General features: G+C 46.0%; 1 protein-coding gene and 1 long non-coding RNA gene across 6 annotated transcripts in view; both read left to right on the top strand.

Annotated features, from left to right (window-relative positions):
- The first annotated feature begins 7,016 nt into the window (after positions 1-7,016).
- Positions 7,017-26,102, top strand: part of nat15 (N-acetyltransferase 15 (GCN5-related, putative)) — a 31,915-nt gene continuing 12,829 nt past the window's right edge. For both annotated transcript variants that reach the window (XM_052503548.1, XM_052503547.1), the window contains exons 1-5: positions 7,017-7,234; positions 8,838-8,953; positions 11,193-11,322; positions 20,175-20,271; positions 22,396-22,516. In XM_052503548.1, the coding sequence (XP_052359508.1) occupies positions 8,844-8,953; positions 11,193-11,322; positions 20,175-20,271; positions 22,396-22,516 (458 nt within the window). In that variant the 5' untranslated portion in view covers positions 7,017-7,234; positions 8,838-8,843. The remainder of the gene's footprint in view (positions 7,235-8,837; positions 8,954-11,192; positions 11,323-20,174; positions 20,272-22,395; positions 22,517-26,102) is intronic.
- On the top strand, positions 24,311-25,202 carry LOC127919742 (uncharacterized). 4 transcript variants are annotated; one of them, XR_008103948.1, is made up of 3 exons: positions 24,311-24,390; positions 24,740-24,813; positions 25,188-25,202. It is a non-coding gene; the product is annotated as an uncharacterized LOC127919742 (long non-coding RNA). The 4 variants fall into 4 exon arrangements; XR_008103949.1 differs by lacking the exon at positions 25,188-25,202 and adding an exon at positions 25,147-25,161; XR_008103946.1 differs by lacking the exon at positions 24,311-24,390 and adding an exon at positions 24,396-24,505.

Raw genomic sequence — 26,102 nt, 5'->3', positions numbered from 1 at the left:
CTGGGACTGTGGGAAAACAGCACGTTGTTAGGTCCACGGAGGGAGGAAGAGGTTGGTTGGAGGGTGAGGGGGAGGGAGGGAGTGGGGCGGGGGGTTGAGGGTAGCACGCGGGGGGGGGTGAAAGCATCAAGGCTGAACTAGGTGTAGAGTGACAGTGGTGAGGAGGGAACATTGCCTTTAAAAGGTGCATAGCTGAAGAGTGGTGATGGGGTTGAATCCCCGGCCCAAGGCTAGTTCAGATGAAGATAGAGTGGTGATGGGGTTGAATCCCCGGCCCAAGGCTAGTTCAGATGAAGATAGAGTGGTGATGGGGTTGAATCTGTCTCTTCAGATGAAGATGCCAGTGGTGATGGGGTTAAATTCCAAGGCTAGTTCAACCCTGGAAGATCTTTGCCACCTTCTCCTCCCTCCTGAATCCTCCTCCCCAAGGCTCCTTCAGATGAAGATGACTGGTGATGGGGTTGAACCATTTTGAAAAGCTAGGTCAGATGAAGATAGAGTGGTGATGGGGTTGAAGTCAAACCCAAGGCTGGTTCTGCTCTCACTGCCCTACCCTGTGGTCTGACCTCTTTCTCCCTCTCTCTCAGATGAAATCTACGGTCTTGTGAATCGGCCAAGGCCGTTCAGACAACCTGCCCGGTTGACCCTATCCCGGCCTCTAGTTCAGATGAAGACCATTGATGGGGACCTTCTCCCCACCTCACCTAGTTCATCAACTCATCCCTGACCGGGTTGAATCCCTTCCGTCTTCAAGATGAAGAAGAGTTGACCCCTTCTGAAAAAACCTACACCGATCCCTCCGATGTCAATGAAGACAGACCAGTATCCCTTGAATCTTTTCTCTCCAAAACTCTTGAACAGATGAAGATCCGTGGCCAGGGTTGAATCCCGCTAAGGCTCTCTCAGAATAGACCTGATCTTGATCCAAATCAGTCAGGTTTCAGACTAGTCATTCAACTGGTGATGGGGTCTGTATCCCGGAGGCGTTCAGATGAAGAAGTGGTAACTCTTGAATCCTCTGCTCTCATCCTTCTAGACCTATCGGCTGCCTTGAACTGTGAACCATCAGATCCTCCTCTCCACCCTCTCCCGAGTTGGGCATCTCCAGGACACCCACGACTACTGGATTTTCCTACCTGACAGGTTTTCCTACCAGGTGGCGTAAGCAGAATCTGTCTCCTCACCACGCAGCTACTCACCACTGGTGTCCCCCAGGGCTCTGTTTTAGGCCCTCTCCTATTCTCGCTATACACCAAGTCACTTGGCTCTGTCATACAGCCTCACATGGTCTCTCCTATCATTGCTATGCAGAGATGCACAATGCCTTCTCCTTTCCCCCTTCTGATGACCATAGTGGATAATCGCATCACTGCATGTCTGGCAGACATATCAGTGTGGATGACGGATCACAACCTCCTGCTGAACCTCGGCAAGATAACATACGTTGAGCTGCTCTTCCTCCCACAAGGACTGCCCGTTCCATGATCTGTCCATCACGGTTGACAACTCCATTGTGTCCTCCTCCCAGAGCGCTAAGAACCTAAACGTAGATCCTGGACAACACCCTGTCGTTCTCAACTAACATCAAGGCGGTGGCCCGTTCCTGTGGTTCATGCTCTACAACATCCGCAGATCTGACCTGCCTCACACAGGAAGCTGCGCAGGTCCTAATCCAGGCACTAGTGTCATCTCCCGTCTGTATTACTTTAACTTCAGCTGTTATTTGGGCTCCCTAAATGTGCCATTAAACCCTCTTTACAACTCATCTTAAAACTGCAGCCCGTCTGGTGTTCAACCTTCCCTAAGTTCTCTCACGTCACCCCATCCTCCGCTAAAATCCAACTGGCTTAAAGTAAAAATGAACTTTTTTCCGCTACAAGACCAGGTGCTAATGCCTACGGAGCTGTGAGGGGAACGGCACCTCGGTACCTCAGGTTATAACAGGCCTACTACACCCAAACAAGGGTGTTAACATCCACCTCTGGCCTGCTGCAGTACCTACCACTGGTGTATAACAGTTCCTACATCAGCCCAGTCAAAACTGTTCGTACCTGGCCCCCAAGGTGGAACAAACCTCCCTCACAGTACCTACAGGACAGGTGTAGTAATCACCACCTTCCGGAGACACCTGAAACCCCACCTCTTTAAGGAATACCTAGGATAGGATAAAGTAACCCCCCTACATACAGTTAAAACAGATTTAGATGCACTATTGTAAAGTGGCTGTTCCACTGGATGTACATAACAACAGGTGTAATGCATACACATTTACATAAGTACCTACTGGATAACAGCGTCTGCTAAATGACTTAAATGTAATAATAATGTAATCCCCAGTACCAAGGCTAGTTCAGATGAAGATAAAGGTGATGGGATTAAATCCAGGCCTACAAGGCTAGTGAGATCAGTTCAGGACACATATTGAATTATAGAACTGAGATCAGTTGAAATGTTCAGGACACATATAGACTACTATTTTATTTGACCTTTTTTTAACTAGGCAAGTCAGCTAAGAACAAATTCTTATTTACAATGCCTACCCCATACCAAACCTATGACGCTGGGTCAATTGTACCTACGCACCCTACAGGATTCCTACAATCACGGCCAGATGTGATATACCTGGATTCAAACCTAGGGACTGTAGTGATGCCTCTTGCACTGAGATGCAGTGCCTTAGACCGCTGCACCAGGGAGTCTAATATTATACTATAGATGAGATAAGTCTGGCACACAAATTGTTTCCCAGACATATCAGTACCTACACAACAGGTGCACATGCCTACAAACAGTACCTCCTGGTGCAGCCTATCCTAATATAAGTACCTACACAGCTGCTTCACAGCCCAGAGGTACCTACATGTTAGTGTTTGTCCTGGGTGTAACATAGACATACCAGGTGTCTTCAGTGAGGTGATAAGATTAAACCTAAACTTGGTAGAGTGAAGTACCTACGTGTTTGACTGGTGCTCTTACTGGTTAGGTGTATAACTTTCCATGTGAGTCTCAGGGATGACACAGCATATCTGTATCTACGTTATCAAATGGCACCTGTGACCCTATTCCAAACATAGTGGTTTTTTACTTTTATTTTTTTAACTTCAGTTTATTTTAGTATATAAATTTACTTTCTTAAAACTTTTTAAAAATGTTCTTAAAACTGCATTGTTGATTAAGAGCTTGTAACTAAGCATTTGACTGTAATTACATTACATTCCAAAAATATATATATAAATAAAAATTACTTTTTTCTGGTCAAAAGTAGTGCATAATCAAATCAAATCACATTTTATTTTTCACATGCGCCGAATTACAACAAGTGTATAACATACCTACCTACCCACACCTGTTGTTTAGGTACTGTATGTTGTTATACACAACAGGTGTATAACATACCTACATACAGTACCTACACAACAGGTGTATAACATACCTACATACAGTACCTACACAACAGGTGTATAACATACCTACATACAGTACCTACAACAGGTGTGGGTAGGTAGGTATGTTATACACTTGTTGTAATTCGGCGCATGTGAAAAATAAAATGTGATTTGATTTGATTTTGCACTAAAAGTTATTTTTTATTATTATATATATTTTGAATGTAATTTATCAGGGAGTGCTGCAGCACCTCGACACCCCTGCTATGGGAATTGGGCTTAAGATATGTGCCTTCAGAAAATATTCACACCCCTCAAATTTTTCCACATTTTGTTGTGTTACAAAGTGGGAATAAATTGCTATTTTTTGTCAAGGCTGAAAGGTCAAATCAACTCAAATCAAATTTTATTGGTCACATACACAGGGTTAGCAGATGTTATTGGTCACATACACATGGTTAGCAGATGTTATTGGTCACATACACATGGTTAGCAGATGTTATTGGTCACATACACAGGGTTAGCAGATGTTATTGGTCACATACACATGGTTAGCAGATGTTATTGGTCACATACACATGGTTAGCAGATGTTATTGGTCACATACACATGGTTAGCAGATGTTATTGGTCACATACACAGGGTTAGCAGATGTTATTGGTCACATACACATGGTTAGCAGATGTTATTGGTCCCATACACATGGTTTGCAGATGTTATTGGTCCCATACACAGGGTTAGCAGATGTTATTGGTCACATACACATGGTTAGCAGATGTTATTGGTCACATACACATGGTTAGCAGATGTTATTGGTCACATACACAGGGTTAGCAGATGTTATTGGTCACATACACAGGGTTAGCAGATGTTATTGGTCACATACACAGGGTTAGCAGATGTTATTGGTCACATACACATGGTTAGCAGATGTTAATGCGAGTGTAACGAAATGCTTGTGGTGTAGAGAAATGCTTTTACTGACCAATAAGAATGGAGGAGATGTGTGTACTAACCAATAGGGATGGAGTACTAGTTCCGACAGTGCAGCAAAATCGAACAAGTAATATCTAACAATTCCACAACAAATACCTAGTACACACAGATCTAAGTAAAGGAATGGAATAAGAATATATATATATATATATATATATATATATATATCTTTTTGTATCCAAATCTGGCTTTAAACTTCTTCACAACAGTATCTCGGACCTGCCTGATGTGTTCCTTGTTCTTCATGATGCTCTCTGCGCTTTTAACGGACCTCAGTGCAGGTGCATTTATACGGAGACCTGATTACACACAGGTGAGACTATCACAGTGCAGGTGCATTTATACGGAGACTTGATTACACACAGGTGGATTGTATTTATCATCATTAGTCATTTAGGTCAACATTGGATCATTCAGAGATCCTCACTGAACTTCTGGAGAGAGTTTGCTGCTCTGAAAGTAAAGGGGCTGAATAATTTTGCACACCCATTTTTCAGTCTTTGATTTGTTAAAAAGTTTGTAATATCCAATAAATGTTGTTCCACTTCATGATTGTGTCCCACTTGTTGTTGATTCTTCACAAAAAAATACAGTTTTATATCTTTATGTTTGAAGCCTGAAATGTGGCAAAAGGTCGCAAAGTTCAAGGGGGCCGAATACTTTCGCAAGGCACTGTATATGGAGGAGCAATGACAGAGCGGCATAGACTAAGATACAGTAGAATAGAATACAGTATATACATATGAGATGAGTAATGCATAGACTAAGATACAGTAGAATAGTATAGAATAGAGTATCTACATATGAGATGAGTAATGCATAGACTAAGATACAGTAGAATAGTATAGTATACAGTATATACATATGAGATGAGTAATGCATAGACTAAGATACAGTAAAATAGTATAGAATACAGTATATACATATGAGATGAGTAATGCATAGACTAAGATACAGTAGAATAGTATAGAATACAGTATATACATATGAGATGAGTAATGCATAGACTAAGATACAGTAAAATAGTATAGAATACAGTATATACATATGAGATGAGTAATGCATAGGCTAAGATACAGTAGAATAGTATAGAATACAGTATATACATATGAGATGAGTAATGCATAGACTAAGATACAGTAGAATAGAATACAGTATATACATATGAGATGAGTAATGCATAGACTAAGATACAGTAGAATAGTATAGAATACAGTATACACATATGAGATGAGTAATGCATAGACTAAGATACAGTAGAATAGTATAGAATACAGTATATACATATGAGATGAGTAATGCATAGACTAAGATACAGTAGAATAGTATAGAATAGAGTATATACATATGAGATGAGTAATGCATAGACTAAGATACAGTAGAATAGAATACAGTATATACATATGAGATGAGTAATGCATAGACTAAGATACAGTAGAATAGTATAGAATACAGTATATACATATGAGATGAGTAATGCATAGACTAAGATACAGTAGAACAGTATAGAATACAGTATATACATATGAGATGAGTAATGCATAGACTAAGATACAGTAGAATAGAATACAGTATATACATATGAGATGAGTAATGCATAGACTAAGATACAGTAGAATAGTATAGAATACAGTATATACATATGAGATGAGTAATGCATAGACTAAGATACAGTAGAATAGTATAGAATACAGTATATACATATGAGATGAGTAATGCATAGACTAAGATACAGTAGAATAGTATAGAATAGAGTATATACATATGAGATGAGTAATGCATAGACTAAGATACAGTAGAATAGAATACAGTATATACATATGAGATGAGTAATGCATAGACTAAGATACAGTAGAATAGTATAGAATACAGTATATACATATGAGATGAGTAATGCATAGACTAAGATACAGTAGAACAGTATAGAATACAGTATATACATATGAGATGAGTAATGCATAGACTAAGATACAGTAGAATAGAATACAGTATATACATATGAGATGAGTAATGCATAGACTAAGATACAGTAGAATAGTATAGAATACAGTATATACATATGAGATGAGTAATGCATAGACTAAGATACAGTAGAATAGTATAGAATACAGTATATACATATGAGATGAGTAATGCATAGACTAAGATACAGTAGAATAGTATAGAATACAGTATATACATATGAGATGAGTAATGCATAGACTAAGATACAGTAGAATAGTATAGAATACAGTATATACATATGAGATGAGTAATGCATAGACTAAGATACAGTAGAATAGAATACAGTATATACATATGAGATGAGTAATGCATAGACTAAGATACAGTAGAATAGTATAGAATACAGTATATACATATGAGATGAGTAATGCATTATAAATGTGACTAGTGTTCCACGTATTAAAGTGGCCAGTGATTTCAAGTCTGTATGTTGGCAGCAGCCTCTCTCTGTGGGTTTAGTGGTGGCTGTTTAACAGTCTGATGGGCCTTGAGATAGAAGCTGTTTTTCAGTCTCTCGGTCCCAGCTTTGATACACCTGTACTGACCTCATATCTGACTGACAGTACACAGAGAGGTACTGATATCCCAGAGAAACTACATTTCCGCAAAACAAAGCCGAATGACTTCCGGAATGGGACACACACAGGAAGAAGCCAACTCGGCCAGTTGTCAAATTAGCAAAAGCTGACTAGCCAGCTAATGTATTGGTGGGAGACCAGTGTCAGTGGTTTTCTGAATAGAGAGCAAATTTGGGTTTTATCATGGTGTTTCCACTGTAGAAAACACTTTAAACGACACCCGAGGGGATTTCACCCCACACTTTCCTCTTGTTCGAGCGCATAAACAAGGTGAGGTCAGCTGGCTACCCTGCTAGTTGTAGCCATTATCCTCTACTCACTTTTGAGCTGACATAGTTAGCGAAGTGGTGTCCAGTTATACTTATATTTCCTTTACTTATTTTGCCTGGAATCGTAGCTAAGTAGGTCGCTACGTCAGCTAGCTAACTAGCTAGGTTAGCTAACTCTCTTGTTTTTGACAACCAGTCAAGTCTATCTATCCAACGCTAGCTAAAAGGGGGAAGGAATTGGCTAATAATGCATCTTGTTTAGCTGAATTTACTGTGGAATGTCAACCGAACAACAGAGATGCCAGTTTGCTAGCAGTGTTAGCTAGCTTGATTAACATATAGCACCTTATACTAGGGCTGCTGATGAGGTTGTTTTGGCATTTCACTTTAAAGCTCTTGGTTTCGTCCTCACCGACGACAGTTGCTACTGCCACCAGGGGCAGAGGAGAGAGGTTTCAGAAGTTTGTTTGCCTGTCTAGCTATCATTCCCTGTCCCTCTCCATCCACCTGTGCCTCCCAAATGGCACCCTATCCCCTTTATAGTGCACTACTGTTGACCAGAACCCTATGGCAAATGGCCCCCTATTCCCTACATAGTGCACTACTTTATAAAGGTATTAGGGTGCCATTTGGGATGAACACTCATATCCAGACCCATAGAGCACAGGTCAAAGTAGTGAATTATAAAGGTATTAGGGTGCCATTTGGGATGAAGGGATGGACACTCATATCCAGGACCAAGGACAGTTGACCTGGCAATTCATTCACCAGCTGACTAACCATTTTAAAAGGACCATGGACAGTTGACCTGGCAACTATTATTAACCAGCTGACTAACCATTTTAAAAGGACCAAGGACAGTTGACCTGGCAACTATTATTAACCAGCTGACTAACCATTTTAAAAGGACCAAGGACAGTTGACCTGGCAATTCATTCACCAGCTGACTAACCATTTTAAAAGGACCATGGACAGTTGACCTGGCAACTATTATTAACCAGCTGACTAACCATTTTAAAAGGACCAAGGACAGTTGACCTGGCAACTATTATTAACCAGCTGACTAACCATTTTAAAAGGACCAAGGACAGTTGACCTGGCAACTATTATTAACCAGCTGACTAACCATTTTAAAAGGACCAAGGACAGTTGACCTGGCAATTCATTCACCAGCTGACTAACCATTTTAAAAGGACCATGGACAGTTGACCTGGCAACTATTATTAACCAGCTGACTAACCATTTTAAAAGGACCAAGGACAGTTGACCTGGCAATTCATTCACCAGCTGACTAACCATTTTAAAAGGACCATGGACAGTTGACCTGGCAACTATTATTAACCAGCTGACTAACCATTTTAAAAGGACCAAGGACAGTTGACCTGGCAACTATTATTAACCAGCTGACTAACCATTTTAAAAGGACCAAGGACAGTTGACCTGGCAACTCATTAACCAGCTGACTAAACATTTTAAAAGTTGTGTATAAATATATCATGTTAATGTTCTAGAAGATTGATCAGTGTGATTGGTGTTTGTGATCTGTGATTGATGGGTTGTAGGAGTTAATAACTGTATCTCTCCTGGCATTGGTCGTTTTCTAGGTGTGAATGACCGACGTGGTGTCCCCCACTGCGCTCAGCGAAGTCCAGCTCCGCCTCCTCTGCCACGATGACATAGGCAGCGTCAAGCTGCTGTGCGGTGATTGGTTCCCCATCGAGTGAGTACTGCGCCACGCAGCCAATAGCAACACAGCATCGCATCGTGTTCACTAGAGAGAGAGCTGAGTGAAACTGTAGTGGTACTTTAACTTGTCTAATAAGAACAGATTTTCACTTTCCGTTTCAAAATGCTTTGCTTTGTTGAGCCCCACCTGTCCTCACCTGTCCCCTGTCACCTTAATACAGCTGAAGTCTACATCACCTGTTCTCACCTGTCCCCTGTCACCTTAATACAGCTGAAGTCTACATCACCTGTCCTCACCTGTCACCTTAATACAGCTGAAGTCTACATCACCTGTTCTCACCTGTCACCTTAATACAGCTGAAGTCTACATCACCTGTTCTCACCTGTCACCTTAATACAGCTGAAGTCTACATCACCTGTCCTCACCTGTCACCTTAATACAGCTGAAGTCTACCTCACCTGTCCTCACCTGTCACCTTAATACAGCTGAAGTCTACATCACCTGTCCTCACCTGTCCCCTGTCACCTTAAAACAGCTGCAGTCTACATCACCTGTTCTCACCTGTCCCCTGTCACCTTAATACAGCTGAAGTCTACATCACCTGTCCTCACCTGTCACCTTAATACAGCTGAAGTCTACATCACCTGTCCTCACCTGTCACCTTAATACAGCTGAAGTCTACATCACCTGTCCTCACCTGTCCCCTGTCACCTTAAAACAGCTGAAGTCTACATCACCTGTTCTCACCTGTCCCCTGTCACCTTAATACAGCTGAAGTCTACATCACCTGTCCTCACCTGTCACCTTAATACAGCTGAAGTCTACATCACCTGTTCTCACCTGTCACCTTAAAACAGCTGAAGTCTACATCACCTGTCCTCACCTGTCCCCTGTCACCTTAAAACAGCTGAAGTCTACATCACCTGTTCTCACCTGTCCTCACCTGTCACCTTAATACAGCTGCAGTCTACATCACCTGTCCTCACCTGTCACCTTAAAACAGCTGAAGTCTACATCACCTGTCCTCACCTGTCACCTTAATACAGCTGAAGTCTACATCACCTGTCCTCACCTGTCACCTTAATACAGCTGAAGTCTACATCACCTGTCCTCACCTGTCCCCTGTCACCTTAAAACAGCTGAAGTCTACATCACCTGTTCTCACCTGTCCCCTGTCACCTTAATACAGCTGAAGTCTACATCACCTGTCCTCACCTGTCACCTTAATACAGCTGAAGTCTACATCACCTGTTCTCACCTGTCACCTTAAAACAGCTGAAGTCTACATCACCTGTCCTCACCTGTCCCCTGTCACCTTAAAACAGCTGAAGTCTACATCACCTGTTCTCACCTGTCCTCACCTGTCACCTTAATACAGCTGCAGTCTACATCACCTGTCCTCACCTGTCACCTTAAAACAGCTGAAGTCTACATCACCTGTTCTCACCTGTCACCTTAAAACAGCTGAAGTCTACATCACCTGTCCTCACCTGTCACCTTAATACAGCTGAAGTCTACCTCACCTGTCCTCACCTGTCACCTTAATACAGCTGAAGTCTACCTCACCTGTCCTCACCTGTCACCTTAATACAGCTGAAGTCTACATCACCTGTCCTCACCTGTCCCCTGTCACCTTAATACAGCTGAAGTCTACATCACCTGTCCTCACCTGTCACCTTAATACAGCTGAAGTCTACCTCACCTGTCCTCACCTGTCACCTTAATACAGCTGAAGTCTACATCACCTGTCCTCACCTGTCCCCTGTCACCTTAATACAGCTGAAGTCTACATCACCTGTCCTCACCTGTCCCCTGTCACCTTAATACAGCTGAAGTCTACATCACCTGTCCTCACCTGTCCCCTGTCACCTTAATACAGCTGCAGTCTACATCACCTGTCCTCACCTGTCCTCACCTGTCACCTTAATACAGCTGAAGTCTACATCACCTGTCCTCACCTGTCCCCTGTCACCTTAAAACAGCTGAAGTCTACATCACCTGTCCTCACCTGTCACCTTAATACAGCTGAAGTCTACCTCACCTGTCCTCACCTGTCACCTTAATACAGCTGAAGTCTACCTCACCTGTCCTCACCTGTCACCTTAATACAGCTGAAGTCTACTCATTCTATTTACCACCTGTACCTTAAGGCATATTAGGCCTATAAGCCATTTCGCGATACGCTTTTATCCCAAGTGACTTAGACATGCATTTTCCATATGAGTGGCCTCAGCAGGAATCTAACCTCTGATCCTCACCTGTCCCCCAACAGGTACCCAGACTCATGGTATAATGACATCACATCCAACAAGAAGTTCTTCTCCCTCGCCGCCATTTTCAAGGGAGGCATCGTGGGAATGATCGTAGCTGAGATCAAGGGCCGGACCAAAGTACACAGAGAGGTACGGGTGCTGGGGTAGAGATGGTCCTGACTGACTGACAGTACACAGAGAGGTACGGGTGCTGGGGTAGAGATGGTCCTGACTGACTGACAGTACACAGAGAGGTACGGGTGCTGGGGTAGAGATGGTCCTGACTGACTGACAGTACACAGAGAGGTGCTGGGGTAGAGATGGTCCTGACTGACTGACAGTACACAGAGAGGTACGGGTGCTGGGGTAGAGATGGTCCTGACTGACTGACAGTACACAGAGAGGTACGGGTGCTGGGGTAGAGATGGTCCTGACTGACTGACAGTACACAGAGAGGTGCTGGGGTAGAGATGGTCCTGACTGACTGACAGTACACAGAGAGGTACGGGTGCTGGGGTAGAGATGGTCCTGACTGACTGACAGTACACAGAGAGGTGCTGGGGTAGAGATGGTCCTGACTGACTGACAGTACACAGAGAGGTACGGGTGCTGGGGTAGAGATGGTCCTGACTGACTGACAGTACACAGAGAGGTGCTGGGGTAGAGATGGTCCTGACTGACTGACAGTACACAGAGAGGTACGGGTGCTGGGGTAGAGATGGTCCTGACTGACTGACAGTACACAGAGAGGTACTGGTGCTGGGATAGAGATGGTCCTGACTGACAGTACACAGAGAGGTGCTGGGGTAGAGATGGTCCTGACTGACTGACAGTACACAGAGAGGTGCTGGGGTAGAGATGGTCCTGACTGACTGACAGTACACAGAGAGGTGCTGGGGTAGAGATGGTCCTGACTGACTGACAGTACACAGAGAGGTACTGGTGCTGGGGTAGAGATGGTCCTGACTGACTAACAGTACACAGAGAGGTACTGGTGCTGGGGTAGAGATGGTCCTGACTGACTGACAGTACACAGAGAGCTACTGGTGCTGGGGTAGAGATGGTCCTGACTGACTGACAGTACACAGAGAGGTACTGGTGCTGGGGTAGAGATGGTCCTGACTGACTGACAGTACACAGAGAGGTACTGGTGCTGGGGTAGAGATGGTCCTGACTGACAGTACACAGAGAGGTACTGGTGCTGGGGTAGAGATGGTCCTGACTGACTGACAGTACACAGAGAGGTACTGGTGCTGGGGTAGAGATGGTCCTGACTGACTGACAGTACACAGAGAGGTACTGGTGCTGGGGTAGAGATGGTCCTGACTGACTGACAGTACACAGAGAGGTACTGGTGCTGGGGTAGAGATGGTCCTGACTGACAGTACACAGAGAGGTACGGGTGCTGGGGTTGAGATGGTCCTGACTGACAGTACACAGACAGGTACGGGTGCTGGGGTAGAGATGGTCCTGACTGACTGACAGTACACAGAGAGGTGCTGGGGTAGAGATGGTCCTGACTGACTGACAGTACACAGAGAGGTACTGGTGCTGGGGTAGAGATGGTCCTGACTGACTGACAGTACACAGAGAGGTGCTGGGGTAGAGATGGTCCTGACTGACTGACAGTACACAGAGAGGTACGGGTGCTGGGGTAGAGATGGTCCTGACTGACTGACAGTACACAGAGAGGTATGGGTGCTGGGGTAGAGATGGTCCTGACTGACTGACAGTACACAGAGAGGTATGGGTGCTGGGGTAGAGATGGTCCTGACTGACTGACAGTACACAGAGAGGTGCTGGGGTAGAGATGGTCCTGACTGACTGACTGTACACAGAGAGGTGCTGGGGTAGAGATGGTCCTGACTGACTGACAGTACACAGAGAGGTGCTGGGACAGAGATGGTCCTGACTGACTGACAGTACACAGAGAGGTGCTGGGGTAGAGATGGTCCTGACTGACTGACTGTACACAGAGAGGTATGGGTGCTGGGGTAGAGATGGTCCTGACTGACTGACAGTACACAGAGAGGTGCTGGGGTAGAGATGGTCCTGACTGACTGACAGTACACAGAGAGGTGCTGGGGTAGAGATGGTCCTGACTGACTGACTGTACACAGAGAGGTATGGGTGCTGGGGTAGAGATGGTCCTGACTGACTGACAGTACACAGAGAGGTATGGGTGCTGGGGTAGAGATGGTCCTGACTGACTGACAGTACACAGAGAGGTACTGGGGTAGAGATGGTCCTGACTGACTGACAGTACACAGAGAGGTGCTGGGGTAGAGATGGTCCTGACTGACTGACTGTACACAGAGAGGTGCTGGGGTAGAGATGGTCCTGACTGACAGTACACAGAGAGGTACGGGTGCTGGGGTAGAGATGGTCCTGACTGACTGACAGTACACAGAGAGGTACGGGTGCTGGGGTAGAGATGGTCCTGACTGACTGACTGTACACAGAGAGGTACTGGTGCTGGGGTAGAGATGGTCCTGACTGACTGTAGACAGAGAGGTACTGGTGCTGGGGTAGAGATGGTCTTGACTGACTGACAGTACACAGAGAGGTACGGGTGCTGGGGTAGAGATGGTCCTGACTGACTGACTGTAGACAGAGAGGTACTGGTGCTGGGGTAGAGATGGTCTTGACTGACTGACAGTACACAGAGAGGTACTGGTGCTGGGGTAGAGATGGTCTTGACTGACTGACAGTACACAGAGAGGTACGGGTGCTGGGGTAGAGATGGTCCTGACTGACTGACAGTACACAGAGAGGTACGGGTGCTGGGGTAGAGATGGTCCTGACTGACTGTACACAGAGAGGTACGGGTGCTGGGGTAGAGATGGTCCTGACTGACTGACACTACACAGAGAGGTGCTGGGGTAGAGATGGTCCTGACTGACTGACAGTAGACAGAGAGGTGCTGGGGTAGAGATGGTCCTGACTGACTGACAGTACACAGAGAGGTGCTGGGGTAGAGATGGTCCTGACTGACAGTACACAGAGAGGTACTGGTGCTGGGGTAGAGATGGTCCTGACTGACTGACAGTACACAGAGAGGTGATGGGGTAGAGATGGTCCTGACTGACTGACAGTACACAGAGAGGTGCTGGGGTAGAGATGGTCCTGACTGACTGACAGTAGACAGAGAGGTGCTGGGGTAGAGATGGTCCTGACTGACAGTACACAGAGAGGTACGGGTGCTGGGGTAGAGATGGTCCTGACTGACTGACAGTACACAGAGAGGTACTGGTGCTGGGGTAGAGATGGTCCTGACTGACTGACAGTACACAGAGAGGTACTGGTGCTGGGGTAGAGATGGTCCTGACTGACTGACAGTACACAGAGAGGTGCTGGTGCTGGGGTAGAGATGGTCCTGACTGACTGACAGTACACAGAGAGGTGCTGGTGCTGGGGTAGAGATGGTCCTGACTGACAGTACACAGAGAGGTACGGGTGCTGGGGTAGAGATGGTCCTGACTGACAGTACACAGAGAGGTGCTGGTGTAGAGATGGTCCTGACTGACTGACAGTACACAGAGAGGTGCTGGGGTAGAGATGGTCCTGACTGACTGACAGTACACAGAGAGGTGCTGGTGCTGGGGTAGAGATGGTCCTGACTGACAGTACACAGAGAGGTACGGGTGCTGGGGTAGAGATGGTCCTGACTGACTGACAGTACACAGAGAGGTGCTGGGGTAGAGATGGTCCTGACTGACTGACAGTACACAGAGAGGTGCTGGGGTAGAGATGGTCCTGACTGACTGACAGTACACAGAGAGGTCTGGTGCTGGGGTAGAGATGGTCCTGACTGACAGTACACAGAGAGGTACTGGTGCTGGGGTAGAGATGGTCCTGACTGACAGTACACAGAGGTACGGGTGCTGGGGTAGAGATGGTCCTGACTGACTGACAGTACACAGAGAGGTGCTGGGGTAGAGATGGTCCTGACTGACTGACAGTACACAGAGAGGTGCTGGGGTAGAGATGGTCCTGACTGACTGACAGTACACAGAGAGGTACGGGTGCTGGGGTAGAGATGGTCCTGACTGACTGACAGTACACAGAGAGGTGCTGGTGCTGGGGTAGATATGGTCCTGACTGACAGTACACAGAGAGGTACGGGTGCTGGGGTAGATATGGTCCTGACTGACTGACAGTACACAGAGAGGTACTGGTGCTGGGGTAGAGATGGTCCTGACTGACTGACAGTACACAGAGAGGTACGGGTGCTGGGGTAGAGATGGTCCTGACTGACTGACAGTACACAGAGAGGTACGGGTGCTGGGGTAGAGATGGTCCTGACTGACTGACAGTACACAGAGAGGTACGGGTGCTGGGGTAGAGATGGTCCTGACTGACTGACAGTACACAGAGAGGTACTGGTGCTGGGGTAGAGATGGTCCTGACTGACTGACTGACAGTACACAGAGAGGTACGGGTGCTGGGGTAGAGATGGTCCTGACTGACTGACAGTACACAGAGAGGTATGGGTGCTGGGGTAGAGATGGTCCTGACTGACTGACAGTACACAGAGAGGTACGGGTGCTGGGGTAGAGATGGTCCTGACTGACAGTACACAGAGAGGTACTGGTGCTGGGGTAGAGATGGTCCTGACTGACTGACAGTACACAGAGAGGTACTGGTGCTGGGGTAGAGATGGTCCTGACTGACAGTACACAGAGAGGTACGGGTGCTGGGGTAGAGATGGTCCTGACTGACTGACAGTACACAGAGAGGTACTGGTGCTGGGGTAGAGATGGTCCTGACTGACTGACAGTACACAGAGAGGTACGGGTGCTGGGGTAGAGATGGTCCTGACTGACTGACAGTACACAGAGAGGTATGGGTGCTGGGGTAGAGATGGTCCTGACTGACTGACAGTACACAGAGAGGTACTGGTGCTGGGGTAGAGATGGTCCTGACTGACTGACTGACAGTACACAGAGAGGTACGGGTGCTGGGGTAGAGATGGTCCTGACTGACTGACAGTACACAGAGAGGTATGGGTGCTGGGGTAGAGATGGTCCTGACTGGCTGACAGTACACAGAGAGGTACGGGTGCTGGGGTAGAGATGGTCCTGACTGACAGTACACAGAGAGGTACGGGTGCTGGGGTAGAGATGGTCCTGACTGACAGTACACAGAGAGGTACGGTTGCTGGGGTAGAGATGGTCCTGACTGACAGTACACAGAGAGGTACGGGTGCTGGGGTAGAGATGGTCCTGACTGACTGACAGTACACAGAGAGGTACTGGTGCTGGGGTAGAGATGGTCCTGACTGACTGACAGTACACAGAGAGGTACGGGTGCTGGGGTAGAGATGGTCCTGACTGACTGACAGTACACAGAGAGGTACGGGTGCTGGGGTAGAGATGGTCCTGACTGACAGTACACAGAGAGGTACGGGTGCTGGGGTAGAGATGGTCCTGACTGACAGTACACAGAGAGGTACGGGTGCTGGGGTAGAGATGGTCCTGACTGACAGTACACAGAGAGGTACGGGTGCTGGGGTAGAGGTGGTTTCCGACTGACTGACAGTACACAGAGAGGTACGGGTGCTGGGGTAGAGATGGTCCTGACTGACAGTACACAGAGAGGTACTGGTGCTGGGGTAGAGATGGTCCTGACTGACTGACAGTACACAGAGAGGTACGGGTGCTGGGGTAGAGATGGTCCTGACTGACTGACAGTACACAGAGAGGTACGGGTGCTGGGGTAGAGATGGTCCTGACTGACTGACTGACAGTACACAGAGAGGTACGGGAGGGGTGCTGGGGTAGAGATGGTCCTGACTGACTGACAGTACACAGAGAGGTACGGGTGCTGGGGTAGAGATGGTCCTGACTGACAGTACACTGAGAGGTACGGGTGCTGGGGTAGAGATGGTCCTGACTGACAGTACACAGAGAGGTACGGGTGCTGGGGTAGAGATGGTCCTGACTGATTGACAGTACACAGAGAGGTGCTGGGGTAGAGATGGTCCTGACTGACTGACTGACAGTACACAGAGAGGTACGGGTGCTGGGGTAGAGATGGTCCTGACTGACTGACTGACAGTACACAGAGAGGTACGGGTGCTGGGGTAGAGATGGTCCTGACTGACTGACTGACAGTACACAGAGAGGTACGGGTGCTGGGGTAGAGATGGTCCTGACTGACTGACAGTACACAGAGAGGTACGGGTGCTGGGGTAGAGATGGTCCTGACTGACAGTACACAGAGAGGTACGGGTGCTGGGGTAGAGATGGTCCTGACTGACAGTACATAGAGAGGTACGGGTGCTGGGGTAGAGATAGTCCTGACTGACAGTACACAGAGAGGTACGGGTGCTGGGGTAGAGATGGTCTGTGAATGTACTCCATATTGAGCATGTTGGAAGAGATGTCCGTTATAGACTGTGAATGTAGTCCATATTGAGCATGTTGGAAGAGATGTCCATTATAGACTGTGAATGTAGTCCATATTGAACATGTTGGAAGAGATGTCCATTATAGACTGTGAATGTAGTCCATATTGAACATGTTGGAAGAGATGTCCATTATAGACTGTGAATGTACTCCATATTGAACATGTTTTCAGGAGAGATGTCCATTATAGACTGTGAATGTAGTCCATATTGAACATGTTGGAAGAGATGTCCGTTATAGACTGTGAATGTACTCCATATTGAACATGTTGGAAGAGATGTCCGTTATCGACTGTGAATGTACTCCATATTGAGCATGTTGGAAGAGATGTCCGTTATCGACTGTGAATGTACTCCATATTGAACATGTTGGAAGCTGAATGTATTGACAGACAGTAGTTAGTGGGGTCATATTAAAGTCAGGGTTGGGGTCATATTAAAGTCAGGGTTGGGGTCATATTAAAGTCAGGGTTGGGGTCATATTAAAGTCAGGGTTGGGGTCATATTAAAGTCAGGGTTGGGGTCACATTAAAGTCAGGGTTGGGGTCATATTAAAGTCAGGGTTGGGGTCATATTAAAGTCAGGGTTGGAGTCATATTAAAGTCAGGGTTGGGGTCATATTAAAGTCAGGGTTGGGGTCATATTAAAGTCAGGGTTGGGGTCATATTAAAGTCAGGGTTGGGGTCATATTAAAGTCAGGGTTGGGGTCATATTAAAGTCAGGGTTGGGGTCACATTAAAGTCAGGGTTGGGGTCATATTAAAGTCAGGGTTGGGGTCATATTAAAGTCAGGGTTGGGGTCATATTAAAGTCAGGGTTGGGGTCACATTAAAGTCAGGGTTGGGGTCACATTAAAGTCAGGGTTGGGGTCACATTAAAGTCAGGGTTGGGGTCATATTAAAGTCAGGGTTGGGGTCATATTAAAGTCAGGGTTGGGGTCATATTAAAGTCAGGGTTGGGGTCATATTAAAGTCAGGGTTGGGGTCATATTAAAGTCAGGGTTGGGGTCATATTAAAGTCAGGGTTGGGGTCATATTAAAGTCAGGGTTGGGGTCATATTAAAGTCAGGGTTGGGGTCATATTAAAGTCAGGGTTGGGGTCACATTAAAGTCAGGGTTGGGGTCATATTAAAGTCAGGGTTGGGGTCATATTAAAGTCAGGGTTGGGGTCATATTAAAGTCATTAAAAAGTCAGGGTTGGGGTCATATTAAAGTCAGGGTTGGGGTCACATTAAAGTCAGGGTTGGGGTCATATTAAAGTCAGGGTTGGGGTCACATTAAAGTCAGGGTTGGGGTCATATTAAAGTCAGGGTTGGGGTCACATTAAAGTCAGGGTTGGGGTCATATTAAAGTCAGGGTTAAAGTCAACACTGATCATAGTAGTTGTGTTACTATCTGTAATGTAAATGGGTTTGAGCCCAACACTGATCATAGTAGTTGTGTTACTATCTGTAATGTAAATGGGTTTGAGCCCAACACTGATCATAGTAGTTGTGTTACTATCTGTAATGTAAATGGGTTTGAGCCCAACACTGATCATAGTAGTTGTGTTACTATCTGTAATGTAAATGGGTTTGAGCCCAACACTGATAATAGTAGTTGTGTTACTATCTGTAATGTAAATGGGTTTGAGCCCAACACTGATCATAGTAGTTGTGTTACTATCTGTAATGTAAATGGGTTTGAGCCCAACACTGATCATAGTAGTTGTGTTACTATCTGTAATGTAAATGGCTTTGAGCCCAACACTGATCATAGTAGTTGTGTTTCCAGTAGTGCTGTTAGTTCCACATCCCCGTCACTCACATTCCTTAGGAACAGTCTGAAATGGAACACACTGACATTCTACATTCTGTTTATAGTCTCCTACTAATTAGGGGGGTGGGGAGGAGGAGGAGGGGATGAGGGGAGAGGAGGGGGATGAGGGGAGAGGAGGGGGATGGGGACGAGGGGAGAGGAGGAGGGTGGGGGTGAGGGGAGAGGAGGTGGAGTGGAGGTGGAGAGGAGGAGGAGGGGGTGGGGATGGAAGGGTGGAGGAGAAAAGGAGGGTGATAATGGAGGAGGGGGGCATGAGGTGGAGGGGTGTGGGGGATGGAGGGGTATTGAAGAGTAATGGAGAGAGGTGTAGGGGGTTGTGTTGTTCGGTATACATCTGCAGGATGGAGACATCCTAGCCTCTAGATGTCCTGGTGTTAGTCCAGTGTTTATAAGTATTAATAGCTGTGTATAACCTCTCCTCTCTGCAGGATGGAGACATCCTAGCCTCTAGATGTCCTGGTGTTAGTCCAGTGTTTATAAGTACTAATAGCTGTGTATAACCTCTCCTCTCTGCAGGATGGAGACATCCTAGCCTCTAGATGTCCTGGTGTTAGTCCAGTGTTTATAAGTACTAATAGCTGTGTATAACCTCTCCTCTCTGCAGGATGGAGACATCCTAGCCTCTAGATTTCCTAGTGTTAGTCAGTGTTTATGTACTAATAGCTGTGTATAAACTCTCCTCTCTGCAGGATGGAGACATCCTAGCCTCTAGATTTCCTGGTGTTAGTCCAGTGTTTATAAGTATTAATAGCTGTGTATAAACTCTCCTCTCTGCAGGATGGAGACATCCTGGCCTCTAGATTTCCTGTGGACACCCAGGTGGCTTACATCCTGAGTCTGGGGGTGGTGAAGGAGTTCAGGAAACATGGAATAGGTAGGTACACTGCCACACTGGCGAGTCACGAGTCATTGAGGTAGTCAAATTCCACATGACCGTGTAGTCAAGGTAATTAGGCTTCGCCGAGCTCGGATGCTGCTGATGGGGCGGCAGGGTGGCCTAGTGGTTAGAGCGTTGGACAAGTAACCCGGAAGGTTGCAAGTTCAAATCCCCGAGCTGACAAGGTACACATCTGTCGTTCTGCCCCTGAACAAGGCAGTTAACCCACTGTTCCAAGGCCGTCATTGAAAATAAGAATTTGTTCTTAACTGACTTGCCTAGTTAAATAAATGTAAAATAAAAAAATCGTAGTCTACCAAACTTGCTAACTGCCTAGTACTTCAGCACTCTGTCCCTCTAATCACTCTGACATCAATGCAAATGTATTAGAAAAATCTAATCCAATACTTCATGAGTGCCCATGTTGCGTATCATTTCTATAGGCTATGCAATTGCGGGAGAAAAAAACAGAGTGATGGCCTCTAATAAAAAGAGGAGGATCCCATCAGCTTTCTATAGGCCAGTGCGTTTGCTGTTCGTTAGGCCTACTCATCTAGTTGGCTGATAAAGTGAATGTGGAGAGTTCTTCCAATATCTTCAATATGCACCTCGGATATTTGGATAAGGACGCTCGCAGGTGCATCCCCGATGTGTCTTCACTTGTAGCCTGTGAGAAAGACCTTGATCTCGTGACGGAGAGCCGTGTGAGTGAGAGACGCTTCGGACAGCGCAGCACAGGGAGAAGGTCACAACGCAGCACTCCGGGCCACAAAAGGCACAGATTTAGGGTGCGTTACGGCCGCAAAGGGGATGCAGCCGTGAAATACGAGGCATTATCAAGTGCTTGTCAAATTGTGAATGAGAGACTATTGGAGTGTGTACAGCCTGCGCAAAAAAAACTTAGCAGAGCTCAATGCCTTTTAAAGCAAACATTTTTCAAATCATCATTAGACTCGTCATGCAGCCTTACAATGTCTTAAACATCAAAACATACGTTAGTAGAACAACTAAAGTTACATGAATAACTCTAAATGAAGCATATAGGAGGACCTGTTTCTTTGTTAACAGCTCAACACAGAATAGCTGAATGTGTGCACTTCCTTCAAATCGTTTGGAGAAAATATTTATATTTTATTCAGCTTTGTTCAATTGTATTCTTCCTATTTGAAACTAATATAAAATATTGCCAGGGAATTCTAAGTATGTCTTGTCTGCTAAGTGAACTAGTGTCGCCCACAGCCATATGGCTGAGCCAGGTCAGGGCCTAATAATAACGACAACTCAGAGTACGCTATTCTGTTCTTCTGAAATAGACCACATTCTCTTCATATCATGCCCCTTTAGACCTGTCTAAAATAAATAGTTAATTTATTGTGAAGGTGTAGGCTATATTACATTGATTTATTTGACTTTTTAAAAATGGCTTGTAGGCTGTGTGTGGGAACCAGGAGATGCTAAATGTGTTGATGTTAATTAACCTGTCACTCACCGTGAGACCGGCAGTTATTTGACTTGGCTTGTAGGCTGTTATTTGCATGACAATTATCGGCTGACAATTTTTGTGACTGCCACAACCCTAGGTACACTCACAGTCACTCACTCAGTCACTCACTGAGTCACTCACTGAGTCAGTCACTCCGTCAGTCACTCCGTCAGTCACTCCGTCACTCAGTCAGTCACTCACTCAGTCACTCAGTCACTCACTCAGTCACTCACTCACTCACTCAGTCAGTCACTCACTCAGTCACTCACTCACGTCACTCACTCACGTCACTCACTCACTCACTCACTCACTCACTCACTCACTCACTCAGTCACTCACTCAGTCACTCACTCAGTCACTCACTCACTCAGTCAGTCAGTCAGTCACTCAGTCACTCAGTCACTCACTCAGTCACTCACTCAGTCACTCACTCAGTCACTCACTCAGTCACTCACTCAGTCACTCACTCAGTCACTCACTCACTCAGTCACTCAGTCACTCAGTCACTCAGTCACTCAGTCGGTCGGTCGGTCGGTCTCGCTCGCTCACTCACTCACTCACTCACTCACTCACTCACTCACTCACTCACTCACTCAGTCACTCACTGTCCTGCTACTCTCCTCTTCTCCCCCTCCCAGGCTCCTTGCTGCTGGACAGTCTGAAGGAACACATCTCCACCACGGCCCAGGACCACTGCAAGGCCATCTACCTCCACGTGCTGACAACCAACACCACGGCTATACACTTCTACCACAACAGGTAGGTAGAGACCTGCTATACACTTCTACCACAACAGGTAGGTGGAGACCTGCTATACACTTCTACCACAACAGGTAGGTGGAGACCTGCTATACACTTCTACCACAACAGGTAGGTAGAGACCTGCTATACACTTCTACCACAACAGGTAGTTAGAGACCTGCTATACACTTCTACCACAACAGGTAGGTGGAGACCTGCTATACACTTCTACCACAACAGGTAGGTAGAGACCTGCTATACACTTCTACCACAACAGGTAGGTAGAGACCTGCTATACACTTCTACCACAACAGGTAGGTAGGTGGAGACCTGCTATACACTTCTACCACAACAGGTAGTTAGAGACCTGCTATACACTTCTACCACAACAGGTAGGTAGAGACCTGCTATACACTTCTACCACAACAGGTAGGTAGAGACCTGCTATACACTTCTACCACAACAGGTAGGTGGAGACCTGCTATACACTTCTACCACAACAGGTAGGTAGAGACCTGCTATACACTTCTACCACAACAGGTAGTTAGAGACCTGCTATACACTTCTACCACAACAGGTAGGTGGAGACCTGCTATACACTTCTACCACAACAGGTAGGTAGAGACCTGCTATACACTTCTACCACAACAGGTAGGTAGAGACCTGCTATACACTTCTACCACAACAGGTAGGTAGGTGGAGACCTGCTATACACTTCTACCACAACAGGTAGTTAGAGACCTGCTATACACTTCTACCACAACAGGTAGGTAGAGACCTGCTATACACTTCTACCACAACAGGTAGGTAGAGACCTGCTATACACTTCTACCACAACAGGTAGGTGGAGACCTGCTATACACTTCTACCACAACAGGTAGGTAGAGACCTGCTATACACTTCTACCACAACAGGTAGGTAGAGACCTGCTATACACTTCTACCACAACAGGTAGGTAGGTGGAGACCTGCTATACACTTCTACCACAACAGGTAGGTAGAGACCTGCTATACACTTCTACCACAACAGGTAGGTAGAGACCTGCTATACACTTCTACCACAACAGGTAGGTAGAGACCTGCTATACACTTCTACCACAACAGGTAGGTAGAGACCTGCTATACACTTCTACCACAACAGGTAGGTAGAGACCTGCTATACACTTCTACCACAACAGGTAGGTAGAGACCTGCTATACACTTCTACCACAACAGGTAGGTGGAGACCTGCTATACACTTCTACCACAACAGGTAGGTAGAGACCTGCTATACACTTCTACCACAACAGGTAGGTAGAGACCTGCTATACACTTCTACCACAACAGGTAGGTAGAGACCTGCTATACACTTCTACCACAACAGGTAGGTAGGGACCTGCTATACACTTCTACCACAACAGGTAGGTGGAGACCTGCTATACACTTCTACCACAACAGGTAGGTAGGGACCTGCTATACACTTCTACCACAACAGGTAGGTGGAGACCTGCTATACACTTCTACCACAACAGGTAGGTAGAGACCTGCTATACACTTCTACCACAACAGGTAGGTAGAGACCTGCTATACACTTCTACCACAACAGGTAGGTGGAGACCTGCTATACACTTCTACCACAACAGGTAGGTAGGTAGAGACCTGCTATACACTTCTACCACAACAGGTAGGTAGAGACCTGCTATACACTTCTACCACAACAGGTAGGTAGAGACCTGCTATACACTTCTACCACAACAGGTAGGTAGAGACCTGCTATACACTTCTACCACAACAGGTAGGTGGAGACCTGCTATACACTTCTACCACAACAGGTAGGTAGAGACCTGCTATACACTTCTACCACAACAGGTAGGTAGGTAGAGACCTGCTATACACTTCTACCACAACAGGTAGGTAGAGACCTGCTATACACTTCTACCACAACAGGTAGGTAGAGACCTGCTATACACTTCTACCACAACAGGTAGGTAGGTAGAGACCTGCTATACACTTCTACCACAACAGGTAGGTAGAGACCTGCTATACACTTCTACCACAACAGGTAGGTAGAGACCTGCTATACACTTCTACCACAACAGGTAGGGAGGTAGGTAGAGACCTGCTATACACTTCTACCACAACAGGTAGGTAGAGACCTGCTATACACTTCTACCACAACAGGTAGGTGGAGACCTGCTATACACTTCTACCACAACAGGTAGGTAGAGACCTGCTATACACTTCTACCACAACAGGTAGGTAGGTGGAGACCTGCTATACACTTCTACCACAACAGGTAGGTGGAGACCTGCTATACACTTCTACCACAACAGGTAGGTAGAAACCTGCTATACACTACTACCACAACAGGTAGGTAGAGACCTGCTATACACTTCTACCACAACAGGTAGGTAGAGACCTGCTATACACTTCTACCACAACAGGTAGGTAGAGACCTGCTATACACTTCTACCACAACAGGTAGGTGGAGACCTGCTATACACTTCTACCACAACAGGTAGGTAGAGACCTGCTATACACTTCTACCACAACAGGTAGGTGGAGACCTGCTATACACTTCTACCACAACAGGTAGGTAGAGACCTGCTATACACTTCTACCACAACAGGTAGGTAGAGACCTGCTATACACTTCTACCACAACAGGTAGGTAGGTAGAGACCTGCTATACACTTCTACCACAACAGGTAGGTAGGTAGAGACCTGCTATACACTTCTACCACAACAGGTATGTAGAGACCTGCTATACACTTCTACCACAACAGGTAGGTAGAGACCTGCTATACACTTCTACCACAACAGGTATGTAGAGACCTGCTATACACTTCTACCACAACAGGTAGGTAGAGACCTGCTATACACTTCTACCACAACAGGTAGGTAGAGACCTGCTATACACTTCTACCACAACAGGTAGGTAGGTGGAGACCTGCTATACACTTCTACCACAACAGGTAGGTAGAGACCTGCTATACACTTCTACCACAACAGGTAGGTAGGGACCTGCTATACACTTCTACCACAACAGGTAGGTAGGAGACCTGCTATACACTTCTACCACAACAGGTAGGTAGAGACCTGCTATACACTTCTACCACAACAGGTAGGTAGAGACCTGCTATACACTTCTACCACAACAGGTAGGTAGAGACCTGCTATACACTTCTACCACAACAGGTAGGTAGAGACCTGCTATACAGTTCTACCACAACAGGTAGGTAGGTACAGTTGAAGTCAGAAGTTTACATACACTTAGGTTGGAGTCATTAAAACTAGTTTTTCAACTACTCCACAAATGTGTTGTTAACAAACTATAGTTTAGGCAAGTTGGTTAGGACGTCTACTTTGTGCATGACACAAGTAATTTTTACAACAAGAGTTTACAGACAGATTATTTCACTTATAATTCACTCTATTACAATTCCAGTGGGTCAGAAGTTCACATACAGTTGAAGAGAAGTATATGAAACAATACTACTAATAATATATACTATATACACAGTTGAAGTACATGAAACAATACTACTAATAATATATACTATATACACAGTTGAAGTACATGAAACAATAATACTAATAATATATACTATATACACAGTTGAAGTC

The sequence above is a fragment of the Oncorhynchus keta genome, unplaced genomic scaffold (genome assembly GCF_023373465.1).
Source record: "Oncorhynchus keta strain PuntledgeMale-10-30-2019 unplaced genomic scaffold, Oket_V2 Un_contig_17448_pilon_pilon, whole genome shotgun sequence".
NCBI lineage: Eukaryota > Metazoa > Chordata > Actinopteri > Salmoniformes > Salmonidae > Oncorhynchus > Oncorhynchus keta.
Note: the sequence above shows the minus strand (reverse complement) of the source record. Positions and strands in the feature narration are given on the sequence as shown.